Source organism: Oryctolagus cuniculus, chromosome 12, assembly GCF_051225735.1.
Source record: "Oryctolagus cuniculus isolate XC-2025 breed Fujian yellow rabbit chromosome 12, ASM5122573v1, whole genome shotgun sequence".
Taxonomy (NCBI): Eukaryota; Metazoa; Chordata; class Mammalia; order Lagomorpha; family Leporidae; genus Oryctolagus; species Oryctolagus cuniculus.
In genome coordinates, this window is record NC_142878.1 from 30,700,314 (window position 1) to 30,725,394 (window position 25,081).

Genomic DNA, 25,081 nt, shown 5'->3' on the forward strand with positions numbered 1-25,081 from the left:
CCAGTAGAAAAAGTTTAAAAAAAAAAATAGAAACTTGGAGCCAGCACTGTGGCATGGCAGGTAAACCACTGCCTTTCAGTAGTAGCATCCCGTACAGGTGTGGGTTTGTGTCCTTGTGGGGAGCAACTCGGACTAGACTGTTACTGGAATTAAGACTTATTCTATGCATCTGCTCTCCCACAATATGGCGCTGGGAGAGGAGGATACAGCTTCTACACAGCTGCCTCCAGTTCAACCAATAAACTGTAGGACCTGCTCCTGATTGGAGGAGAGCAGCGTACTCGGCGTGTGGGTAGCAGAGTTGGGATTGGTAGAAGAGGACTATAAAGGAGGAGAGAGACAACATGCACCAGGAACATCTAAAGGGAACACCTGAGCAGCCCCCGAGAGAGCCGGCCGGCAGTGTGCCGCTCCCCCGCGGAAGTGGGGAAAGTGGCAGGGGGAACCGCCCTTCCACGGAGGTGGAAGGGTCGGTAGCCAACCTGGGAAGAACCAGCAGCAAACCTGGGGAGGGCCGAGCAGACAAAAGAACAGCGCAGGGCCCTGTGTCATTCCTCCACGAAGAGGGGGAGCGACATGTCCTGGTTCCTCCACTTCCAATCCAACTTCCTGCTAATGTGCCTGGAAAAGCAGCAGAAGATGGCCCAAGTCCTTGGGCTCCTGCACCCACATGGGAGACCCAGAAGAAGCTCCTGGCTCCTGACTTCGGACTGGCCCAGCCCTGGCCATTGCAGCCATTTGGGAAGTGAACCAATGGATGGAAGATCTTTTCTTTCTCTCTTGGTCTCTCTATAAGTCTACCTTTCAAGTAAATAAAATCTTTAAAAAATAGAAACTTACCACTTCCTTCTATGATACATCATTATGATAAAAAAATTTTTTTAAAGATTTATTTATTTATCCTAGAAGTAGAATTACAGAGAGAGGGAGAGACAGAGATCTTCCATCCACTGGTTCACTCCTCAAATGGCTGCAATGGCCAGAGCTGGGCCAATCCAAAACCAGGAACCAGGAACTTCTTCTGGGTCTCCCACATGGGTGCAGGGGCCCAAGCACCGGCAGGGAACTGGATCAGAAGTGGAACAGCCAGGACTTGATTTGGCACCCATATGGGATGCCAGTGCTGCAGGCAGAGGCCTAATCCACTACACTAGAGTTCTAGCCCCTAAAATCTTTCTATCATGATTTCTAAGGCCAAAGTGGCAAACTTACTGCCAGGTTTTTTTGTTTGTTTGTTTTGAGTATAAGATTTGAAATTAAGCATATAAAATAATTCCATTTTTCCTTCTTTACACAGATTTTAAGTCTGTCATCTAATTTGTATGTCAAAGAAAGTGAGTTCTGTGTTCAAGAAATGCTGAACTTTAAAAATCTTGAATATAAAGCAGAATAAAATATAAGCAATTCTATTCTTATTTTTAAACTGATAAATCTACTTTGGTCCTTTTAAGAGCTTACCAAAGAGATAGTTAAGGCATATCAATTATGATTGAGTCTCAACATCTAATGAGTAAGCTACAACACTTCAAATAGTTTTTTTTTTTTTTTAATATCTTAGAAATTTACAGAGCAGGGGTTTCAAGGCTGGGTACTATTTTTATGTAACCTTAATATAATACATGTCCAATTTTGTCAGCACTAGAATTTCATTCCAAACCTTCAAGCTTCTAAGGCTTTTTTCTAGAGCTGGCAAATTTAACTTGGAGAAGTTTTTTCAGAAATCATCCTCAGTACAATTTTAAAAATTCTTCAGTATAGCACAAATTCTATTCCTACTAAAATAGAGAATGAGATAAAAGGATGAGAAAGTAATAAAGGTAAAAATTTTTATTACTCTCATGTTGCAAAAGCACATTATAGTGGTCTGATCATTACTATATCTAAGTATCTTTATTTCATGATATTCAAATGATAGTTTTGGGAACAGCATCATGGCATAGTGGGTTAAGCTGCCACCTGCAACACTGGTACCCCACGTGGGCACCACCAGTTCAAGTCCCAGCTGCTGTACTTCTGACCCAGCTCCCTGCTAGTCTGCCTGGGAAAGCGGCAGATGGCCTTCCAGGCCTTCAGGAGACCTGGAAGAAGCTTCTGGTTCCTAGTTTCTACCTGGCCTAGCTGTAGCTGTTGAGGCCATTTGGGGAGTGAACCAGTGGATGGAAGATTGATCTCTCTCTCTCTCTCTTTTTCTTTCTGCCTCTGTAACTCTGCCTTTCAAATAAATAATAAATCTTCAAAAGAAAAAGACTATATCTGCTAAAAAAGAATAAATAAAATGACAGGTTTTTCTTCTCTGTGCCTAATTCAATTTTTGAAAAAATCTCAACCTCTAGAGTCATCAGAATTCCCTCTGGTAAAGCAAAAGATTCAACACCAGGAGGTAAAGAAAGCAGTGCAGCACAATTTAACTTACGGTAAACTTTTGATTTTGTTTTGCTTTTAAGTTTGTTACTTGAATGTGTTGTTAGATGTTCTAGGTAATTATATTCCCTGGGTAGATATTAAGCATTGACTGTGGACAAAAGCTTCGACTGTAAAGTTTAGAGGCACTCAGAGAAAGACTGGGCAGGAGGGTGAAGTGTTATCTGAAGATTTTTTTTTATATTGAACAGGTTTTTTTTTTAAGATTTTTATTTATTTATTTGAGAAGTAGAGTTACAGGCAGTGAGAGGGAGAGACAGAAAGGTCTTCCTTCCATTGGTTCACTCCCCAGATGGCCACAATGGCTGGAGCTGCGCCAGTCTGAAGCCAGGAGTTAGGTGCTTCTTTCTGGTCTCCCATGCGGGTGCAGGGGCCCAAGCACTTGGGCCATCCCCTACTGCTTTCCCTGGCTATAGCAGAGAGCTGGAGTGGAAGAGGGGCAGCTGGGACTAGAACCAGTGCCCCATATGGGATGCCAGCACCTCAGGTGGAAGATTAACTTACTGCGCCACGGCACTGCCCCAATATATTGAACAGTTTTAATTGACTCCTTTTTTGTTCTTTTATTGCATATGGTCGTTCTATAAATTTTGTTTTGTTTTGCATGTTTTGCAGAATTTCCAGTTCTGAACCAAGAACAAGAAAATATTTCAACTACAAAAGTCTCAAACCAGGCATTATTCAGAGCTCAGTTGACTGAACAAATTCTTCACCCCAGGGAGAATACGATTGCAACCACTCAATCCAAAAAGGACACTTTTGTTATAGAGAACAGTGAGTCAGCCTGTGAAAAATTCCAAAATACTAATACTGAGACTCTTAGTACAAATTGTGTTCCTACTAAGAATGGCAGTCAATTAATGGTTACTGATAGTGAGATGACAACAGAAGGAACTTCACAAGAAGAAATTAAGGACAAAAATGAAAAAACAGTGCCCAGAGAGATTGATCTTATAGATTCCATGAAAGATACATGTAAAATTATATTGGCAAGTCCAAGACTTCATGTAACAATACCTCGAAGGTCAAAAAGAAATGTTTCCAAGCTTTCTCCTCCAAATGTGTTTGAAGCAGTTACGGATGAAGTTAAAAAAACTCAGGTGGGAAAACTTTTAATGTAGATATTTTTCTCCATGTTATTGAAGAGCTTAAGCTCTTATATTCTGACATTGTTGATGGTAACTTCATGTTTTGTTCTTTACTGTACCAGCATTGTGGCCCAGTGAAAATAACTGGGCTAGAAGTAAGAAGATCCAGGTGTTAAAATTTTTTTTGTTGTATTAGGAACTGTGGAGTTTCTAACAATTATGTCTTGTGTGGCATGAACATTGAATTCATTCCTGATTTTTATTGTTTTTCTTTTTGCCCTGATCCTTGGGGCACTTACTATTTTTTTTTAAGATTTATTTATTTATTTGAAAGGCACAATATCAGAGGGAGAGATAGATATCTTCCATCTGCTGGTTTACTCTCCATATGACCTGCAGCAGCCAGGGCTTGACTGGGGCCCAAGCCAGGAGCTGGGAACTCCGTTCTGCCCCCCACTCACCATTTGAGTAACAGGGGCCTATGCACTTGGGCCATCATCTGTTGTCTTCCTAGGTACCTTAATAGGAAGCAGCATCAGAAGCAGAGTAGCTGAGACTTGAACTGGCGTTCCACTATAGGGTTTTATCATCACAAGCAGCAGCTTAACCTATTGCACCGCAACACTGGTCCTTGGGGTACTTGGTATTAATAGAACAATTGAAATAGAAACAAATTATATCATCTGAAGATTTGAAAATTTTCCAAGTGTAAAGTAATACAGGATGCTCAGTAAGATTTTAGAGCTTAGTTACATTAGGATAAATTCTCTGAAGAAGTAGAATGGAAATATAAATAAGCTAATAAGTTCAAAGAGAAAGGTAAAATTTCCAATTATTACAAGTTTGTCCATTGATTTTTAAATGAATAATGATGGATAGCATTGAGATTTCATCTAAATTTGAAATAGTGATATAACAACTATAGTTTTGTGTCAATATATTTGCTAGAAATTATAATGTTTGCAAATACATAAACTTGTGATGAAAAATTTTAGACATTGACTTAAAAATGGTTGAACAAGGCCGGAGCCGCGGCTCACTAGGCTAATCCTCCGCCTTGCGGCGCCGGCACACCAGGTTCTAGTCCCGGTCGGGGCGCCGGATTCTGTCCCCGTTGCCCCTCTTCCAGGCCAGCTCTCTGCTGTGGCCAGGGAGTGCAGTGGAGGATGGCCCAAGTGCTTGGGCCCTGCACCCCATGGGAGACCAGGATAAGTACCTGGCTCCTGCCATCGGATCAGCGCAGTGCGCCGGCCGCAGCACGCCAGCCGCGGCACACCGGCCGCGGCGGCCATTGGAGGGTGAACCAACTGCAAAGGAAGACCTTTCTCTCTGTCTCTCTCTCATTGTCCACTCTGCCTGTCCAAAAAAAAAAAAAAAAAAAAGGTTGAACAAGAAAGTTTGAGGACAGCTACTCTAAGGGACACCACAGTAGTTGCTATAAGAATTCTAAGCTTCTCAAGCAGGACTGTTATCCCTATGTACTCATAGTTCTATAAAGCCCCTAATTCTGACTCATTCTCTTACTCATCTGCAATTCTCCAGATATTGCATTGGTACTTTCTTGAGCTATGTAAATGTTATGACTGCTATTACCTGTCTTCTCTCAACATTTCTTAACTTTGCTCTAACTAAAATATGACTTCCACAAACAGCTGATTAAAGAGGTGGCTCTTTTTCTTCCATACCCAACATTCTGTTTGACCTGGAGATGATATAAGGTATGTTTGTCTTGCTCCTCATTGCTCCATGGGCCATTCTTTTTTCTTTCCTGCTGGAGCTGTTTTGAAGTACATACTGTAATATTTAATCCCTCTTTATCCCTTCTTGTTAAGTTTACTTATAGTTAACTTAAACTCCTAGTCTTATAGTAAACACAAATTCCTGGTCATGATTTTGCATTCCTTTTGAAGTGCTTGACACCTGTTAATTTTTCTGCTTCTATTGTCTCCTGCCATCTCTGGTGATAACAGCATCCATACAGATGATCCATCAGGCGTCTTTGATTTCTTCCTCTTTACTGACTTTTCTCCTACCTTTACCTTCCATACCGGTCATGCCCATACCTTGTTTTTACCAGTACATGTACCGAAGTTTTAAGCATCCTATTCTTCACTACTGACTCCTGTCTTCTTCCATCTCTCAATATCAGTACTCTGACCTCCATTAAGGTAGACTTCCATCCATCAACTCTGACATGATCTCATTTCTCTCTTTACCATATGTCTATTCTGTGATTTGTTATAACTACTATAGGTTTTAACTCTCAATTCTCTCTTTCTGTTCTCAACCAAAAAAGTCCTAACCATGATTTAATTTAAACTCTTCTTTTGCTGTGTGCCTGTGCTAGAGAGCTGAACGTGGCTGGAGCAAAATACTGTTGTGCTGGGACTGACGTTGTTGTATAGCAGATTAAACCTCTGCCTGCCATATCAGTATCCCATATGGCCCGGTTCAAGACCCACCTGCTCTACTTTCTATCCAGCTCCCTGCTAATGCTCCTGGGAAAGCAGTGAAAGATGGCCCAAGTGCTTGGGGCCCTGCTACCCACTTGGGAGACATGGAAGAAGCTCTGGTCTCCTTACATTAGCTTGACCCAGCCCTGGCCATTGTGACCATTTAGGGAGTGAACCAGCAGATGGAAGATCCATCTCTTTCTCTCTCTGTTTCTCCATCCTTCTCTGTCTGTAACTGCCTTCCAAAAAAAAAAAAACAGTCGTGCTGACTGGTCTCATTTTAAACTTGACTGCACATCTTACTTAAGTGGCCTCTCAATATTGCTCGTTAGTCTTATTATATATCATTTGACCATTCTGACTTTTTCAGAAGAGTACTTAATATTTTTTCTCTCCTGAGACCTCTAAGCTTCTTCTCTTCTCATTCTCAATTCATTGAAAACCTCAAGGGGCTGGCATTGTGTTATAGCAGGTAAAGCTGTTGCTTGTGATGCTGGCATCCCATAATGACGCCTGTTCGGATCCCAGCTGTTCCATTTCTGGTCCAGCTCCCTGCTAATGTACCTGGGAAGGCAGCCGAGGATGGCCCAAGTCATTGGGCCCCCATACCCTGAAGATACTCCTGGCTCCTAGCTTCAGTCTGGTCCAGCCTTCAATGTTGTTGCCATTTGGGTAGTGAACCATCAGTTGGAAGATATCTCTCTCTGTCTCCCTCTCTTTGTCTGTCTGTCTCTCGCTTTCTCCCCCTCTCTTTAACTCTGCCTTTCAAATAAATAAAAATAAATCTTTTTTAAAAAAGATCTCAATCCCATTACTAATCTACCAATATTCCTACTACTATGTCCACATATTCTGTTTTTCTTCCTATTAAAATAGATGAACAGATTACAATCACATTCCTCCACCACCACCCCTTTTTTGGAAAGAGGCACTTAAAACCTTTTTCTTTTTCTTTTTCTTTTTTTTTTTTTAAGATTTTAGTTTCATTTGAAAGAGTGGCATTTCACTCCCCAAATAGCCACAGTGGCCGGGGCTGGGCCATCATGAAGCCACGAACCTAAAACTTCACATGGGTCTCCCACATGGGTAAAAGGCCCAAGTACTTGGGCCATCTTCTGCTGCCTTCCCAGGCACATTAGCAGGGAGTTTGGACCAGAAGCAGAGCAGCTGGGACTTGAACTAGCACCCCAAATGGGATGCTGTCTTGCAGGCAGAAGTTCAACCCTCTGTGCCATGGTGCCAACCCTTTTCCCCTTTTCAGGACCATTCATTTCCTCTTATCACCTAGAGGACATTGTTCTTGGAATTCTCTCTTCCATTTTTTCCTTTCTTCTGGGTCATTCCCATTAGCATGTAAACATGGTGGACCATAGCATTTGTTTGTTGAATGAATAATTAATATTTTGATACTTTGAATATGCAGTATAATATACAGTACCCTATAGCTTATACTCTCAGATTTATAACTCATCCACTAAGTAGCTGTGTGGGAAATGGGCAAGTTATATTTTAACTTTTCAGTTTACTTATCTGTTAAATGAAGGTAACAGAAGCCAACATTGTGGTGTAGTGGGTAAAGCCACCACCTGCAACACTGGCATCCCATATGTGCACTGGTTCTAGTTCTTGCTGCTCCACTTCCCGTCCAGCTCCTTGCTAAAAAATGTGTCTGAGAAAGCAGCAGAAGACGGTCCAAGTCTTTGAGATCCCTACACCCACACAGGAGAACTGGAAGAAGCTCCTGGCTCCTGGCTTTGGATTGGCCTACCTCCAGCCGTTGCAGCCATTTGGGGAGTGAAACAGTGGATGGAAGATCTCTCTGTCTCCCCCTCTCTCTTTCTCTCTAACTCTGCCTTTCAAATAAATAAATAAATAAATCCTGGTGTTAGGAAGATAATATGAGTCAGTGCATCTAAGGTACTTGCAGCACTGCCTAGTGTTAGTTTTTATTTTAATATCTCCATTTTACTGGTGCTTTGATGTATCTCAGTTCCAAATGTAGGAAGTATGACCAAAAAAAGGAGTGTTATTTACTGCCTTTTCCCAAAATCTTACCTATAATTTTTAAATCAACATTATTGAGAAGTGCAGTAACAAAGACCACTTCCTCATTTTAGTATCTTTCCTGGCTCAGTATAAAACTACAGCTGTACAATTTGTGTTTATATATACTTGGATAAAGTAAATGGCTGCTCAAATTGGTTATTCCATTAATTTGGCTTTATTTCTCATCCAAAGTAAGTCAATCTTCATATAAAATATAAACTTTCTATACAAATGTCATTAAAAAGTTTTCTTTTTTAAAGATATTTTGCTTGTTTTGAAATAGGGAGGTTTTAGAGGTAATCAGATGTTTGCTGTGGAGTAGAATGCCATGAAATACAGATTTAACAGTCACTTATATACTTTATAGAATGTTGAAATGCAGCTCTAAATCAGCTTTACGAAAAATTAATTTGGGGGGCAAGTATAATAGTGTATGATATAATTGACTCTTTTTTCTAAGTTCCTGGGTGTTTTGCAGGGCTTGGTGTTTACTTTAAAAAAATATATAATTAATTTTGAGAGGCAGAGACAAAGGGCTTCTATTTTTTGACTCACTTCCTAAATGTCTGCAATGATCAGGGCTAGACTGGGGCCAAAGCCAGGAACCAGGAATTCACTCTAGGATCCCCACCAGCTATGATAAGTTACCTCACAGGGTCTTCATCACCTAGAAGCTGGATTTAGGAGCTAGAGCTGGGAACTGAACTAGGCACTCCAATATGAGACATAGGTGTCTTAACTGCTAGGCCAAATATTTACCTTAGGACTTGTGTCATAATATATACCTTGGAATTGTAAATGATTTTTTTCCAGTGTTGAGATATTTGATATGAAAATACCTGAAGTATAGTTAGCTTGTCAGTTCAGTCTCTTTATCTTGTTAGTTTGATTATACATGATTGTTATCTATTGCTACTCAAAACAGAATGTGATTGTTACATAATGGGCACTAAGGAGTCACTTGAATTACTTAGATGAGTTTTTTAATTCAGTGCAAATTATTTTTATAATGCTAATACTATAAGTAATACTGAAATACTTTGTTTTATGCTTAATTAGGTAATCCAGCTGCAAGAATGGATGATTAAAGTCATCAATAATAATACTGCTATATGTGTAGAAGGAAAATTGATGTAAGTATAGCATTTCATATATTGTTTAATAAAAACTTAACATCATTTCGTGCGAGAGTGTAAAAGCATCTTCCTATAAAACAAAGACTTTAATAAGGTTATAAACTTAGACAAAAAAGTAAAATGAATATATGTAGATCATTGCCATGTTGACTGTACCAGCTTTCTTGTATTTGCCTGTTATTGTTTAGATATTGAAAGCTCAAATTTGTATACTGCATCTTTTTTTCCTGAAGTGCTAATAAGTAGACTGGTATTATCTGCCTAATTGCATGTAATCAGTTAATATTTGCTACATGTATTTCAGTTCATATTCTCACATCTAAATCAAGACAACCAGATTTTTAAATTACTGATCCAGAAAAGGAATCAAAATTATTATTTTTTTAAAGTTATTTATTTATCTGAGAGACAGAATTACAGACAGCGTTAAAGACAGAGTTTGTTCTTCCATCTGTTGGTTCACTCCCCAAATGACTGCAACAGCTGGAGCTGTGCCAATCCAAAGCCAGGAGACAGTAGCTTGTTCCTGGTCTCCCACATGGGTGCTGGGTCCCAAGCACCTGAGCCATCTGCTGCTTTCCCAGGCCATTAGCAGGGAGCTGGATTGGAAGTAGAGCAGCCAGGACTTGAACCGGCATCCATATGGGATGCAGACACCCAGGCAAAAACTTAACCTACTATGCCACAGCTCTGGCCCCAAAAATCAAAATTATTTAAATCTTTGCCTTACAACTATGTATTAAGTAATCATTGGCACTTTCTGGTTTTCCCTAAGTGAGAGCATCATCAGCTAAGTGGCCTAGTGTTGTTATTCTATTAGCAACATTTCCTATTCTTCGGCCAATTTCTCAGTGTTAAAAAAGTTATAATAACATAAGATAAAACCATTTAAATTACTTACATGGAAGTTTATAAGTTGAGTATATAAAAATCTTTTCTGTCCACTCTTTATGCTTGCCTTGTACCCATTTCTTTTTTTTGAAAAATATTTATTTATTTGAAAGAGAGCTAGGAAGAGAAAGAGAGATATTCCATCTGTTGGTTCACTGCAACAGCAAGCAGTGGGCCAGGCTGAAGCTGGGAGCCAGGTCCCCCACATGGGTGGCAGAGGTCCAAACACTTGGACCATCTTCCGTTTCTTTTCCCAGCTACTATCAGAGAGCTGAATCAGAAGTGGGATCAGACCAGGACACAATCCAACCAGTGTCGCAGGTGGTGGCTTAACCCAGTATGCCACAGTGCCAGCTCCCATGCCCGTTTCCTTAATATCCAATTTGCATTGTAGATTCCCTTTGTATGCACTCCATTATTGCCACTTATTACCTATATCACTTGGGCAAATTACTTACCCTATTTCAGCCTCAGTTTCTTCATCTGTACCATGATGATAACAGTATTATTAGGGCCAGCGCTGTGGCATAGCAGGTAAAGCTGCTTCCTGCAGTGCTGGCATCCCATATGGCACTGGTTCAAGTCCTAGCTGCTCCACTTCCAGTTTTGCTCTCTGCTATGGCCTGGGAAAGCAGTAGAAGATGGCCCAAGTTTTTAGGCCCCCTGCACCTGCATGGGAGACCTGGAAGAATCTTAGGGCTCCTGCCTCAGATCGGCACAGCTCCAAACATTGCAGCCATCTGAGGAGTGAACCAGCAGATGGAAGACCTCTCTCTCTCTGCCTCTCTGTAACTTGGCCTTTCAAAAAAATAAACTTTTAAAAAAAAAGTTACATACATATGGATTGTATTGAAGATTAAATGAATTCATATTTGTAACATTAGAGAACAGTGCTTTTAGAGTATTATTTAAATGTCTGCTAAAGCAGAAAAGAGTGGAAGAGAAGTAATATTGTAAGGTATAATGTATGAGTTTAATCTCATTTGGTCAAATTAAAGGAACTTAGCTTCCTTATTTATTATAATCACTGTTTATTAATTTGTTATTTGATCCAGCAGTTGTCTAGTAGATCTTCATATTCTTTCTATTTTATATTCTTAGATTTAATTTAGAAATTTGAAGAGTACATAATAGTTCAGTGATTTGATACTGTGTTTTATTACATCTGGGACATCTATAGAAGCTGGTGCTGTGGCGGAACAGGTAAAGCCACGGCCTACAGTGCCAGCATCCCATATGGGTGCCAGTTTGAGTTCTGGCTGCTCCACTTTCAATCCAGCTCTCTGCTATGGCCTGGGAAAGCAGTAGAAGATGGCCCAAGTTCTTGGTCCCCTGCAGCCACATGGGAGACCCAGAAGAAGCTTCTGGCTTCAGATAAGCCCAACCCCAGCCATTGCAGCCATTTGGGGAATGAACAAGCTAAAGGAAGACACTCTCTCTCTCTTTCTCTCTTTCTGCCTCTGCCTCTCTCTCTCTAACTCGGCCTTTCAAATAAATAAACCTTAAAAAAAAAAAAATAACAAGTAGGGACTGATGTTGTAGCACGGCAGGTTAAGTCTTCGCCTGCAATGCCAGCATCCTGTATTGGTACTGGTTTAAGATCTGGCTGCTCCACTTCCAATCCAGCTTCTTGCTATTATGCCTGGGAAAGTAGCAGAAGATGGCCCAAATGCTTGGACCTCTGTGCCCATGTGGAGGACCTGGAAGAAGCTCTGAGCTCCTAGCTTTGTCCTGGGCCAGCCCCAGCTGATGCAGCCATTTGGAGAATGAACCAGCAGTTGGAAGTTTCTCTCTTTCTCTCTCTCTCTCTCTCTCTTTTTTAAAAGGTTTTATTTATTTATTTGAGAGGTAAAGTTACAGAGAGTGGGAGACAAAGGAAGAAGCACCTGGCTCCTGGCTTCGGATCAGCGCAGCTCCGACCATTGTGGCCATTTGAGGAATGAACCAACAGAAGGGAGACCTTTCTCTCTGTCTCTCTCACTCACTGTCTGTAACTCTACCTGTCAAATAAATAAATAAAAAATCTTTAAAAATATTCATATTAGTGTTGCTGTGGCTACCGTGCAAAATTGCTTTGTTATATATTTGTATACATATATGTACAAATTGTGACTACTGGTAAAGTGTGGTTTTAACTAGGCTATCTTTTTCTCCTAGAGATATCACCAATGTGTATTGGCACAGTAATGTAATTATAGAGCGGATTAAGCACAATGAACTCAAGACTATATCAGGCAACATTTATATATTAAAAGGAATAATAGACCGGATTTCCATGAAAGAAGCAGGTAAATGACCATCATTAGTTGATAAATTATTTTAGTCTGTGTAACGTGTTCTAATGAAAATAGACATTTTTAAATTTTTAGCTAAGTATTTTAAAAAACTAAAACAATTGAAAACAGGTAAAAACTATGGGTTGATCAGTTTTCTCTGATGTTATCATTGTTACTGACATTATAAATAAATTTTGTGATTTAGAAAACTCAAGTGAAATACTACTTATTTGTAAAGAAAGTTTTTATGTGAATATATTTTAATTCCCTTGTTCTTCTCTTTGTTGATCCTACCTGGCACAACCCCAGTCCTTGTGTGATCTAATTTGCTCTCTTTTCCTTGCATCCTGCTGATTTTAGCTGGAGAAAAACACACCCAAATAATTTACCTTTAATTTATCATTACCAACTTAGCGTTACCCCTTGGTGTTACCATGGTGCTACTTGGTATCCTACCATATTTCCCTATTCAGTTTAACTCTCTTATCTTCCCTGATGACTAGTTAAAATTTTTTGGAAATTTTTAATGCCTCTATCATACTCTTGGATAGGAGGGTGTGGTAAAAGGAGAATACCTGAGCAATAAGAATAATCAGAAGAGAATTTCTCCACCACTTTTACTCACCTGTTTATATCTGTATCAGCTTTTATTGTGAACAAATGATCCATGATCTTGTCTATGTCAGTCTCTCCATTTGTGTATTAGATCCAGTTTTCTCATTTTCACTCAAAGACATCAATCTAGTAATTCTCTGTTCTCATTTCAAAAAATAAAACAAAAATCCTCTTAAAAATCATATTGCTTTCAGCCATTATTGCTATAAATTATAGCAACATGAGATTTGTCTATATTTACTATATCGAAATTTCTCAAATTCATTCCCATTTTCTTTTTTTTCCAATTTGTTTTAGAAAGCTTTTATTTAATAAATATAAATTTCATAGGTAAGGCTTTTGGAATATAGCGATTCTTCCCTCTATACCTGCTATCCCACCCCCAAACCATCCCATCTCCTCCCTCTCCCATCCTATTCTTCATTAAGATTCATTTTTAATTATTTTTATATACAGAAAACCAACTCTATCCTAAGATTTCAACTGTTTGCACACAGACACACAAAGTATAACGTACTGTTTGAAGTTTTACTGTTAATTCTCATAGTACAACTCATTAAGGACAGAGGTCCTACATGTGGAGCAAGTGCACAGTGTCTCCTGTTAACAGTCGATACTCTTATTTATAACATCAGTGATCACCCGAGGCTTTTGTCATTTTTTTCTTGAACTCACTTTTGCAATACCTTAAACCTTAATTCTTTACTGAAACAGCTTGTATCAAAGTCATTCTCCATATTACTAAAACTAGTACACATTTATTATAATTAATTAATTCACTTGCCTCTTTGAAATACTTTTTTTGGTTTCTAATATACCCTATTTTACTTCTCTGTCCTTCATTAGTTTCTTTGTTTAGGTTTCTTTATCTCTAAATAATGGAATAATTTAGGATTTTTCTATATTCAGTGCTGTACTGATTCCTATTAGACTTTAAATATCATCTACATGATTACATATTCAAAACATATATCACAAATCGAGACTTGTCATAACCACCCAACTCATTTTCCATCTGCTAATTGGACATCTCTTTTGGAAAACTATAGGCATCTCAAAATCTAAATCAGATCTCACTTAAATCTGCTTAGAGTCTTCCTTACCTTTCAGTACTGTGCCAAAATCCTTGGAGGAATTTTTAAATCCTCAGTTTCTCCGCTGTTAAATGTAAGAGTGGGAATAAGAGAGGGAAGAGATGTGCAATTCGGGACATGCTCAAGCTGACTTACCTCAAACGGTAGAGTTAGAAACATACCAGGGGATTCCAATTCAGTCCCATCAAGGTGGCATGTACCAGTGCCATCTCACTAGTCCCAGTGATCAATTTCTGTTCACAATTGTTTGTTTTTTAAAGCTTTATATATTGGGGCCAGCACTGTGGCAAAGTAGGTTAGGCTTCTACCTGCAGCGCCGGCATCCCATGTGGGCATAAATTCGAGTCCCAGATCTCTGCTAACGGCCTGGGAAAGCAGTGAAAGATGGCCCAAGTGCTTAGGCCTCTGCTCCTCTGTGGGAGACCCAGAAGAAGCTCCTGGCTTTTTGGACTGGCTCAGTTCTAGCTGTTGTGGCCATTTGGGGAGTGAACCAATGGATGGAAGACTTCTGTGTCTCTCCCTCTCTGTAACTCTGTCTCTCAAATAAATAAAAAGTTACAGAAAGAGGGAGAGACAGAGAGATCTGCTAACCACTAGTTCACTCTCCAAATGACAACAGCTGGGACTGAGCCAGGCTGAAGCCAGGAGCTTCATCTGGGTCTTCCACTTGGATGGCAGAGGCCCAAACACTTGGGCCACCTCCTGTTGCTTTTCCCAGACCAGTAGCAGGGAGCTGGATTGTAAGTAGAGCAACTGAGACCTAAACTGGAGCCCATACAGGATGCTATCATTGCAGGTGGCAATTTTAACCACTATTTCACAATACCATCCCCTGTTTCTAGTATCTTAACCCTATATCCTTCAAGGCCCACTCTTTCATGATCTTCAGGAATTTGTTCATATTATACTGTTCCAATGAGGACTTTCCTGACTCCTTAAGTTGCTATCTGCCTCTCTTCTGCCCCACTAACATACTGATGTCCATAATCCACCTTTCCTGTAGTACCATCTGATAAATAAGATATTTATTGATTTGCTTTTTCTTTTATACTGTAAGGGAATTTGTCTGCTTTATTAACTGTTGAATTGTCATTATCAATAACAGTGCCTGGCAGTTAGTAAGCAAAAAGTACATGTTTCTTGAATGATTTAATAAATTACATCTCTTAAAATTCTGAGCTTTTTGATAATTTTTGTTTGCTTATTTATCTTGAAACAGGGTATCCAAATTATCTCATAAGAAAATTTATGTTTGGATTTCCACAAAATTGGAAAGAGCATATTGACAATTTTCTGAAACAGTTAAGGTGAAGTATTAAATTTTTAAAATTAACTATTGAAGTATGATTTACATTTCAATAAAATGCATCTATTTTAGTTATAAAATGTAATGAGCTTTTACAATTATGTACTTATTTAAAGTGCTTTTATTTTCTGATACTTATTTTTGGAAGTAGCAGTTTTGATGGTGTCATTTATCTTTAAATAATTTCAGAAGCAATAACACTTGACTAGAATTTCTGTCATCTTAAGTAAGAATAGAAGGCAAATGAAACTTGAGATGTTTCAAGAAGTCATGCTCAATTACCCACCATTTAAGAGACGTGTAGTGTTAATTTGCTAAAGTTCTTTATCCTTTTTCATGGTCATTCGTTGTCAGTAGTTATTGAGTATAGGCTACGTAGCAGATATTATAAGCAATTTTGGGAAAAACAAAGAATTTGATTAATTCTTGCCCTGAAGGAGTTGATAAGAGACTTTTAAAGTTAATCACTGCAATGATATAATCTATAATGATGGTTTTCAATGTTTTTTGTAAAGGGTCGGATAATAAGTATTTTTTTGGGTGTGTTGTCTCTGCTGTCTTTGCTTTTATAGTATAAAAGCAGCCATGGATGGTATGTAATTGAATGAGCATGGCTATGATTGAATACATTTTATTTACAAAACAGGCAAATGGCAGAATTTGTCCTGTAGTTTTCTAATAATATCAGTTTAAGTAGTAATTATAATAGCATAGAGTAGAAAGCACTTAGGAGTTTATATTTGAGTCCTTTGACTTAATATTTTATACTTGAGTTCATGGAAGAGGGGTTGGAAACCATGAGGGCTTAAAAATGTAAGATTAGGGGCAAGTATTCAGCCTGGTAGTTCACCTCTTAGGATGTCTGCATCCTATGTTGCAGTGCCTGGGTTCAAGTTGGATCTGCTTCCCATCCCAACTTCCTGCTCATGCACATCCTGAGAAACAGCAGGTGATGGCTCGAGTAGTTGGGTCCCTGCCACATATGTAGAGACCCATACTGAGTTCCCAGCTGCTTGGCCCAGCCCTGGCTTTTGTGGGCAGAAGGGAGATCACTGTTTTTTGTTTCTCTCTCTCTCTCTTTCTCTCTCTCTCTGTCATTCAAATACAACAAAAATGTAATGTTAAAGCCACTCTTTGCCTAAAATAGTTTTATTTGTTTATTTGTGGATTTAGGTTTTTGGCTTTTAAGAACAAATATTAGAGGGAAAATAATAATAGTTGTTTTTAGGGCTGGTGAAAAGAACAGGGAAAAGGCCAGACAAAAACAGAAAATTGGAAGATTTGTTTCTGACATAAGAAAATCAGTGAAAAATGATAGAGGAGAAAAACAAACATCTGTCCTCCAAAGGGCCAGCAACACTTACAACCTTGATTGTGGTAACTCAGGTATGTTTAGTCTTTTCTTCTTTGTTGGTATAGAGGTAAGTTTTGACATATGTTTTACATTATTTATTATTTATAATTTATTGTGTTCTTTGACTTTATATAATCTTAGAATTCTTGATTTTTCAGTACTAAGGAAAACTAATTGCATTATAGATTAATTGAGATCAAAATTAAGTTTATTTCATTAAATATACTTTTTGGGAACAGATGTTTAGCAGTTAAGGTACCCATGTCCCATAAAGGAGTACTTAGGTTTAAGTCCTAGCTCTGACTGGATAAAGAAATTATGGGATATGTACACTATAGAATTCTACATAGCAGTAAGGAAATGAAATCCAGTCATTTGCAACAAAATAGAGCAATCTGAAAAACTTCATACTTAGTGAAATAAGCCAATCCTAAAGGGACAAATACTATATGTTCTCCCTGATCTGTGAGAACTAATAGTGCACCTAAACGAAAGCTGTAGAAGTGAAATTGACACTTTTGAGAAGCAATGACTTGAATAGCCCTCGTCTTGACTGTTGAAGAACAGGTTTTTATTTTTTTTTAATATTTTTTCTCTTTTTCATACTATATGTTGAACTCTTTACTTAACATAAAGTTAATCATATGTATATAAAGTCAATTGAAAATAGATCTCCGTAAAAAACGAGAGGGAGAATAAGAGGGAGAAGGAAGTTCGTAACTGTAAAGCTGTAGTTCTGCATACATTCCCATGGACTTACTTCTAAGGGTACAGTTTAAAAAGTTGTCACGGGTCTCCAAATCCCATTAAAATTGGTGGTAAAAATGCCATCTTAATTGTTAAAGTGATCATATTAAGTGTTAAAGTGAACATATAGATAGGATTAAGTGTTAAAGAGATCATATAAATAGTATCAAATGCCTGGTAATAATAATAGAATTATAAAGGAAGGAATGTCCAACATGGGAAGCAGTCCACACAGCAGACTCATAGAGTGACAATTGCTTTAAGTAACACTCTGACCTCAGAATCAGTCCTTAAGGCATTTGGATGTAGCTGAAAAGCCCATGAGAGCATTTCAGGCAGGGAAAGCCAAGACACTGGCAAAAAATATCCTATATGAAGGATCTCTGTGAGTGAGACCCCAGTGGAAAGAAGGAGCCATCGAAGAAGGATGTACTTTTCTCTGAAGGGAGGAGAGAACTTCCACTTTGCTTATGGCCTTGTCTAAATGGTGATGGAGTTTGTGGTCACAAAAGGCTTCCATAGCCTTGGCAGCTCATGGCAAGAGCCTTGGGTGATCATTGACATCATAAATTAGAGTGTTAATTGTTAAATTAACAATAGAAATCACTGTACTTACTCCCCATGTAGGACCTCTGCCCTTAATGAGTTACACTATGAGAATTAACTGCAAAACTTGTTCTCAAACAGTACTTTGTACGTTGTGTGTGTATGTGGGTGCAAACTGTTGAAATCTTTACTTAGTATAGAGTTGGTCTTCGGTACATAAAGTTAATTAAAAATGAATCTTAATGAAGAATGGGATGGGAGAGTTAGTAGGAAGTGGGATGGGAGTGGGGGTGGCAGAGGAGTATGGGGAGAAGAACTACTATATTCCTAAAGTTGTACCTATAAAATTTGCATTCATTAAATAAAAGCTTTTAAAAAAAAATCCTAGCTATGGCACCTGACTCCAGCTTCCCATCAGTGCAGACCCAGGAAAGTAGTGGGGATGTCTCAAGTAACTGAATTCTTGGCATCCATGTTGGAGACCTGGGTTGCATTCCCGGCTCCTGACTCTGGCCCTGGCCCAGCCTTAGCTGTTAGGGGCAATTCCTTCTCTCTGTCTCTGTGTGTATCTGCTTCCCAAAAAACAATAATAAGTTTTAAAAAATAATAAGCCTTTTAGAAGCAGACATTCAACCTCGTGGTTAGGATGTCCACGTCCCACATCAGAGTACTTTGTTTTGTAATACTAAAGAACACTGATAAATGTGTCAGTAAAAGATTATTCTTTGAATTTCCTAGTCCCAAGGTATTTACGCTGCTAACCTACCTAAAATCCTTAGTAAACCATACATATATTTCTGTACCAAATTTCATTCCTCATAATAGACAAAACTAGTTTTCATTCATTGAGGAGATAGCATGTTGTTTTGAATGACAGTTGTTATAAAGGTAGCTGACAGAACTGTCCTGTGTCAGATGCTAGCACTGTATTCTGCCTCATGTACTACCTCTACTCCTAAAATGTATGAACATTAATTTACAAACCTAAGTAACATAGGTAAGTAAAAGTTATTATAATCTGTTATCTGCATTTCTGTCAATTTTACTCTGACTTTGTAACTAAAAGCTTTACAGAACTTAATAAAGAACTCAGAATTGTTTCTGCCAGAAACAGGAAACCTTACTGGATGTAAGTTTATCTATATCTCACTGTAACTTCTCCCAGACCCCATTTGAAGCCCCCTCCAATCCCAATAAAAAATTTTTTGCTTATTTCTTCTGGTACAGAGAAATAACTTAGTATGTAAAGACTGCTTGCCCAGAGTTAACAAAAATTCACTTAGGCCCTATTTGTTTTGAATCTATCCTTATTTCATCAAAAGTCATCCTATTCCCCCTAAATTGACCAGATTGCTTATTGTCGTTGCCAGACCACCTTGAATATCCTGGAATCCAAGGTCTGTAGCATATGCTGTCTACTTCTTTATTCCTAAATCAATGAATTCCTGAAAGTAATCTCAGTCATTTGTTATTCTTCTTTAGTCTTAGATCTAAACCCAACCCCTACCTCCTGCCTTCATTTACAGCAGCATTTTTTAGGGATTCGAGCTGAACTCAATCCAGATCTCATATGTGAGCAGCAAGAACCCAACTACTTAAGCAATTACCTGCTGCTATCTTCCAGGGTACTTATTTACAGGAAGTTGGAATGCAAAATGAAGCCTGGACTCAAACCCAGGCATTTTTTTTTTTTTTTAAGACTTATCTTACGCTGGTTCACTCCCCAAATGGCTACAACAGCTGGAACCAGGGCAATCTGGTGCCACTTCTTCTGGGTCTCCCATGTAGGTTCAGGGGTCCAAGCACTTGACCCATTTTCCAGTGCTTTCCCAGGCCATTAGCAGAGAGCTGGATCTGAAGAGGAGCAGCCAGGACACAAACTGGCACCCATATAGGATGCCAGCACCGCAGGTGGAGGCCTAAGATTACATCACAGCACTAACCCCAAATCCAGGCATTCTTTATGGGATGCTGGCATCCTAGCTGGTGTCTTACCTGTTAGGCCAAATTGCTGCTCCACATCTTAATTTTATATTGTTAGTGAGTATCTTCCTATCATGAGTTATTTTGAGTGGAGGTAGTTGGTGCTGTTATTTTTATTATCATTGCAGATTCCACGGAGACAGTTAAAATGAAAGAAAACTACATCTTAGGCCGGCGCCGCAGCTCACTAGGCTAATCCTCTGCCTTGCGGCACCGGCACACCGGGTTCTAGTCCCGGTCGGGGCGCCGGATTCTGTCCCGGTTGCTCCTCTTCCAGGCCAGCTCTCTGTTGTGGCCTGGGAGTGCAGTGGAGGATGGCCCAAGTGCTTGGGCCCTGCACCCCATGGGAGACCAGGAGAAGTACCTGGCTCCTGGCTTCGGATCAGCGCGGTGCGCTGGCCACAGCACGGCGGCCATTGGAGGGTGAACCAATGGCAAAGGAAGACCTTTCTCTCTGTCTCTCTCTCTCACTGTCCACTCTGTCTGTCAAAAATAAATAAATAAATAAATCTTTTTTTTTTTTTTTTAAAGAAAACTACATCTTAACACTAAACTCTTATAAAGATTCCAGGGCATGACAGTTGAAGATGGTGTGTGTGTGTGTGTGTGTGTGTGTTAATGATTTACCTAAAAGATAGTTGTCTATATTTAGCATTATATCCTGTATATCATTATATTGCTGTGTGTGTGTTACTAACCTTATCAGAGTATGTTATAAATAATTTATTATAATATCAACTTCCTTCAGTATACAATAATATTCTCAAGATCAGGACTGTCCATTGTATATCTTCTAAGAAGGATAACAAGGGGACCAGCACTGTGGCACAGCGGGTTGAAGCCCCAGTCTGCAGTGCTGGCATCCCATATGGGTTCCGGTTCAAGTCCCAGCTGCTCCATTTACGATGCAACTCTCTGCTATGGCCTCGGAAAGCAGTACAAGATGGCCCAAGTCCTTGGGCCCCTGCACCCATATGGGAGATCCAGAGGAAGCTCTTGGCTCCCGGCTTTGGATCGGCACAGCTCCAGCCATTACAGCCAATTGGGGAGTGACCCAGCGGATAGAAGACCTCTCTCTCCCTCTCTGTCTCACCTTCTCTCTCTGTGTAACTCTCACTTTCAAATAAATAAATAAGTCTTTAAACAACAACAACAACAAAAAGTGCTAAGCAGTACAAGTGCTTGTGCCCCTGCACCTGCATGGGAGACCCAGAAAAAGCTCCTGGTTCTTGGCTTTGGATCAGTACAGCTCCGGCTATTGGAGTCACCTGGAGAGTGAACCAGTGGATGGAAGAACTTTCTCTCTCTCTGCCTCTGTAACTCTGCTTTCAGATAAATAAATAAATCTTGAAAAAAAAAATCAAACGTAATTTAAACAGTAAAAAGCACAGAAATTTAAAGTTGGCTGGGTCCTCAGATAAATACAGAAAAAAGAATAACAAAATAGTCTTTAGGCTGGTTGTGAGTCTTCTTAAATTTCAGCTCAATAATCATTTGTTGAGCATATAACAAGACAAAACAACCCATGCTGCCACATCCTTCCCCACAGAAACTCAAGCCTCCATGCCCTTATCCTAACTTTGTTCAGCTCTGTGTAAGTTTCAACTGTCTATCCCTCCTTTTGAGTCTCATACTGTATGACAATGGCTTCTGCGTTTAGCCATTTAATAACAGTTTTTTTCTGTTAACCTATTGTCAATTGATTTCAGGGGGGGAACTTACTGAATCTTCAGAGGGAAGAGTAAATTTAAACTTCCCCAGGGCCCAGTGTTGTAAAGTGGGTAAAGCCTACTGTCTACAATGCTGATATCTCATATGAGCACTGGTTCCTGTCCTGGCTGCTCTGCTTCCAATCCATCTCCCTGTTGATGGCCTAGGGAAAGCAGCAGCAGTCAATGGCCCAAGTGTCTGGGTCTCTGCCACCCATATGGCAGACCTGGATGTAGTTCCTGGCTCCTGACTTCAGCTTGGTCCAGCACTGGCTGTTGGGACCATCTGAGGAGTCAACCAGCCAATGCAATATCTCTGTCTCTTCCTTCTCTAACTCTTTAAAAAAAAAAAAAATAAAAACATTAGAAAAAATAAAACAATACTTCCTGCAATGTACAGGAAACTACAAAAAGTCCATGGAAAATGGAATTAAGATTATTTTTGCAAAAACATTTTTGAAATCTATAGTTTTTTCGTAATGTATAGTTAGTTTCCACAAACCTTTTTTTTTTTTTTTTTTAAAGATTTATTTATTTGAAAGAGTTACACAAAGAGAGAGAGTGAGAGAGAGGTCTTCCATCTGCTGTTTCATTTCCCAACTGGCCACAACAGCCGGAGCTGTGCCAATCCAAAGCCAGGAGCCAGGAGCTTCTTCCAAGTCTCCCAGGTGGGTGCAGGGGCCCAAGGACTTGGGCCATCTTCTACCTGCTTTCCCAGGCCAGAGCTGAGAGCTAGATTGGAAATGGAACAGCCGGGTCTCGAACCTGTGCCCATATGGGATGCAGGCTCTTCAGGCCAGGGCATTAACCCACTGTGCCACAGCGCCAGCCCCTCCATAAACCTTTTGTTGTACTGTGTAGTTTGATTTTGTTCAAATTTTTAATTAGCATGAATTTAATTATGCCTTTTAGTACATAAATTAACAATCTTAATTCCATATGCATGAGGAAATACAGAGAAATAGTTACTAGCTTTCTATTTAGTTGGTGTAAAGTTAGAATGAAAAGTTTGTATTTACAAAGTAGATTAACTTTACTGATCTGTCTTTAGATGTGACAAAAGAGATTTTTTAATTGAACAGAACAGAGTCCTATTCAAAGTGATCCTGTCCAAATAAAACTGCTTTATATCATATTCAAATTAGAATAAATATGATATTGGATTACACAAATTTTTTCTAATTTAATCTTTAATTTGGAAAAGTACTTTCCTTCATTTATTAAAAATCTCTATTTTTATGATCACAGAACTAAAGAATAATAAGCACAGTTGTTTGCCAGGAACTACAGAATTAAACATTTGCCATGGTAATTGCCAAAATAAACCACCATTAAGAATACAAGATGACCAAAAAAATAATACTATTCAAAATGGGGGAGGATATGACTTACTTAATCAGGTAAGATATTACTGTATACTGTCTACAGTAAGTAAGGTGATGTGGCACTACTGAAAAGGTTCAGAACTGTATCACGAGACATGGATTCTGTTTGTTAAGTATTAACTTTTCATCATCTTTGAGACTGTAGAAAAATGTCTTGGTATTTCCCAGTCATTGAAAAAAGCACAAGCAACAGTAACGAAAGTTTTAACTCTTAGAGTAAAACTTTATTAGATAAACTATATAAAAAGTACTTTAAAAATCACAAAGAATCATGACCAGCATTGTGGTGCAGTGGGTTAAGCTGCTGCTCGCTATGCCAGCCATATCACAGCACAGGTTCAAGTCCCAGCTGCTCCACTTCCAATCCAGCTCCTTGCTAACTCGTCTGGGAAAGCAGCCTGGCTCCTGGCTTTTGTGGCCATTCGGGGAGTGAACCTGCAGAGGAAAGAGCTCTTTCTCTCCCTCTCTCTCTGTCATTCTGCCTTTGGAATAAATGAATCTTTTTTTAAAAATCGAAAAATATTAAATTAGGGAAATAATGTAGGATAATAGATATACAGATGTGCTTCTAAAGCTTAAGCTCTGGCAAATGAGTTTCTGAATGCCTCTAACTAATGAAATTAGAACTATAAGGATCTTGAAGTTTGTATGCTTGATAAATACTGTAAAAATGCTTCTGGTCATGTTTAGTTAGTTATAAGCAAGCTGTCTTTTGTTTTGAAGGAATTAGCTGGAAAAAAAAATAAAAAGTTGCCTTCAAAGAAACTGAAAAATCGTGAAAGGATAATTGAAAGTCAGAAGCAAGGTAATATTATCTTTAATAGTTTTATAATAATGCATAGGAAGTTACTATTTGGAATGTTTTTAATATGATAAAAGTTACTTTGTAGATTTTCTTATCTAGTGGTAAACTATTTGAGTAGTTTTAGATGTTTGATTTTGTTATTTTTACATAAGATTATTTGCAGAATAATCTACTTTAAGTAGGATATTCCTTACAATTTTTCCTCCTTTTATCTGAGTGCTTAGGAATTTTGTTTAGATTACAAAATAATACATCATTTTAAATATGCTTACAAGAATGATTAGACTGAATTCCTTTGGTAAATTAATTCCATAATTTAGTTTTGTGTGTAGATTTTCAGTGATTTATTTGAAATCCTGCCTACCAAAATTAAAGCCACCTCTTCACTAAATACTAACAAATTTAAAACTTCATGTTGAGTTAAATCCATCAGTTCTGTAGCACTTTTTCCCATTTTAATTCTTATAAATGAAAAGAAGTAAAAATGAATATCAGATGTTAGAAGTGATAGTGTTATTGCTTAGACTGCTGCTAAGTTCCTATAGATTAGGTTCAGTGTAGACTGAATCCTTATTCAAATTACTTAATTAACTCATTAAAAATATTCCTAGTAGGAATACAAACATTCCCAATAGAAATTTCAAATTGGAATGTATAAAATTTTGAAATTCCTAATTGAAACCTAAATTGGATTTGCATGAGAAATTAAAGAAAACACTTTACTCATAATTTGAAGAATGCCAGTGAAAATCTTGTAAAATTTTCTAGTTTACTTTGATTGGTATTACATTTCCTTGAATTGTAATTTAGAAACACTCTTTTCCCTAACATTCAGTATTATCCATTAGTCTTTTCATTTTGCTAGTCTTAAAAACAATGGCATATTTGTACGTTGTTGTAGTGTTTCACTCTGATGATTTGATGATTGGTTTGATGATTTACAATTTACGTATATTATACTTACAATTAGGTTATCTGAAGTTACAATTTATGTTAGTTTAGCTTCTGCTTTCTGAAGTTTCAAATTAGAGAACTCTGTTTATTTGATTTGCTTTATTTAACTAGCAACATGGTATAATAAAGAATCCTAGGTACTATTGTGACTGTTTTCCCATGATGGTTCATGGAGTTTGGGGTGACTTAGCAAGAATGATGGCTCCATGGCCACTATGGGTAATCAGAGTAGACCATGCAAATAGAATTTCCGTGTTTTCTTACTTGGCACA

General features: G+C 38.5%; 1 protein-coding gene across 8 annotated transcripts in view; it reads left to right on the forward strand.

Annotated features, from left to right (window-relative positions):
* MIS18BP1 (MIS18 binding protein 1) overlaps positions 1 to 25,081 on the forward strand; it is a 60,886-nt gene that overhangs the window by 15,228 nt on the left and 20,577 nt on the right. For 4 of the 8 annotated variants that reach the window (XM_002717974.5, XM_070053710.2, XM_008269548.4 and 1 more), the window contains 8 exons: positions 2,334 to 2,414; positions 3,037 to 3,521; positions 9,068 to 9,141; positions 12,193 to 12,323; positions 15,240 to 15,327; positions 16,555 to 16,712; positions 22,914 to 23,065; positions 23,774 to 23,855. In XM_002717974.5, the coding sequence (XP_002718020.1) occupies positions 2,334 to 2,414; positions 3,037 to 3,521; positions 9,068 to 9,141; positions 12,193 to 12,323; positions 15,240 to 15,327; positions 16,555 to 16,712; positions 22,914 to 23,065; positions 23,774 to 23,855 (1,251 nt within the window). The remainder of the gene's footprint in view (positions 1 to 2,333; positions 2,415 to 3,036; positions 3,522 to 9,067; positions 9,142 to 12,192; positions 12,324 to 15,239; positions 15,328 to 16,554; positions 16,713 to 22,913; positions 23,066 to 23,773; positions 23,856 to 25,081) is intronic. The other 4 variants (XM_008269549.5, XM_070053709.1, XM_070053711.1 and 1 more) reach the window with 2 other exon arrangements.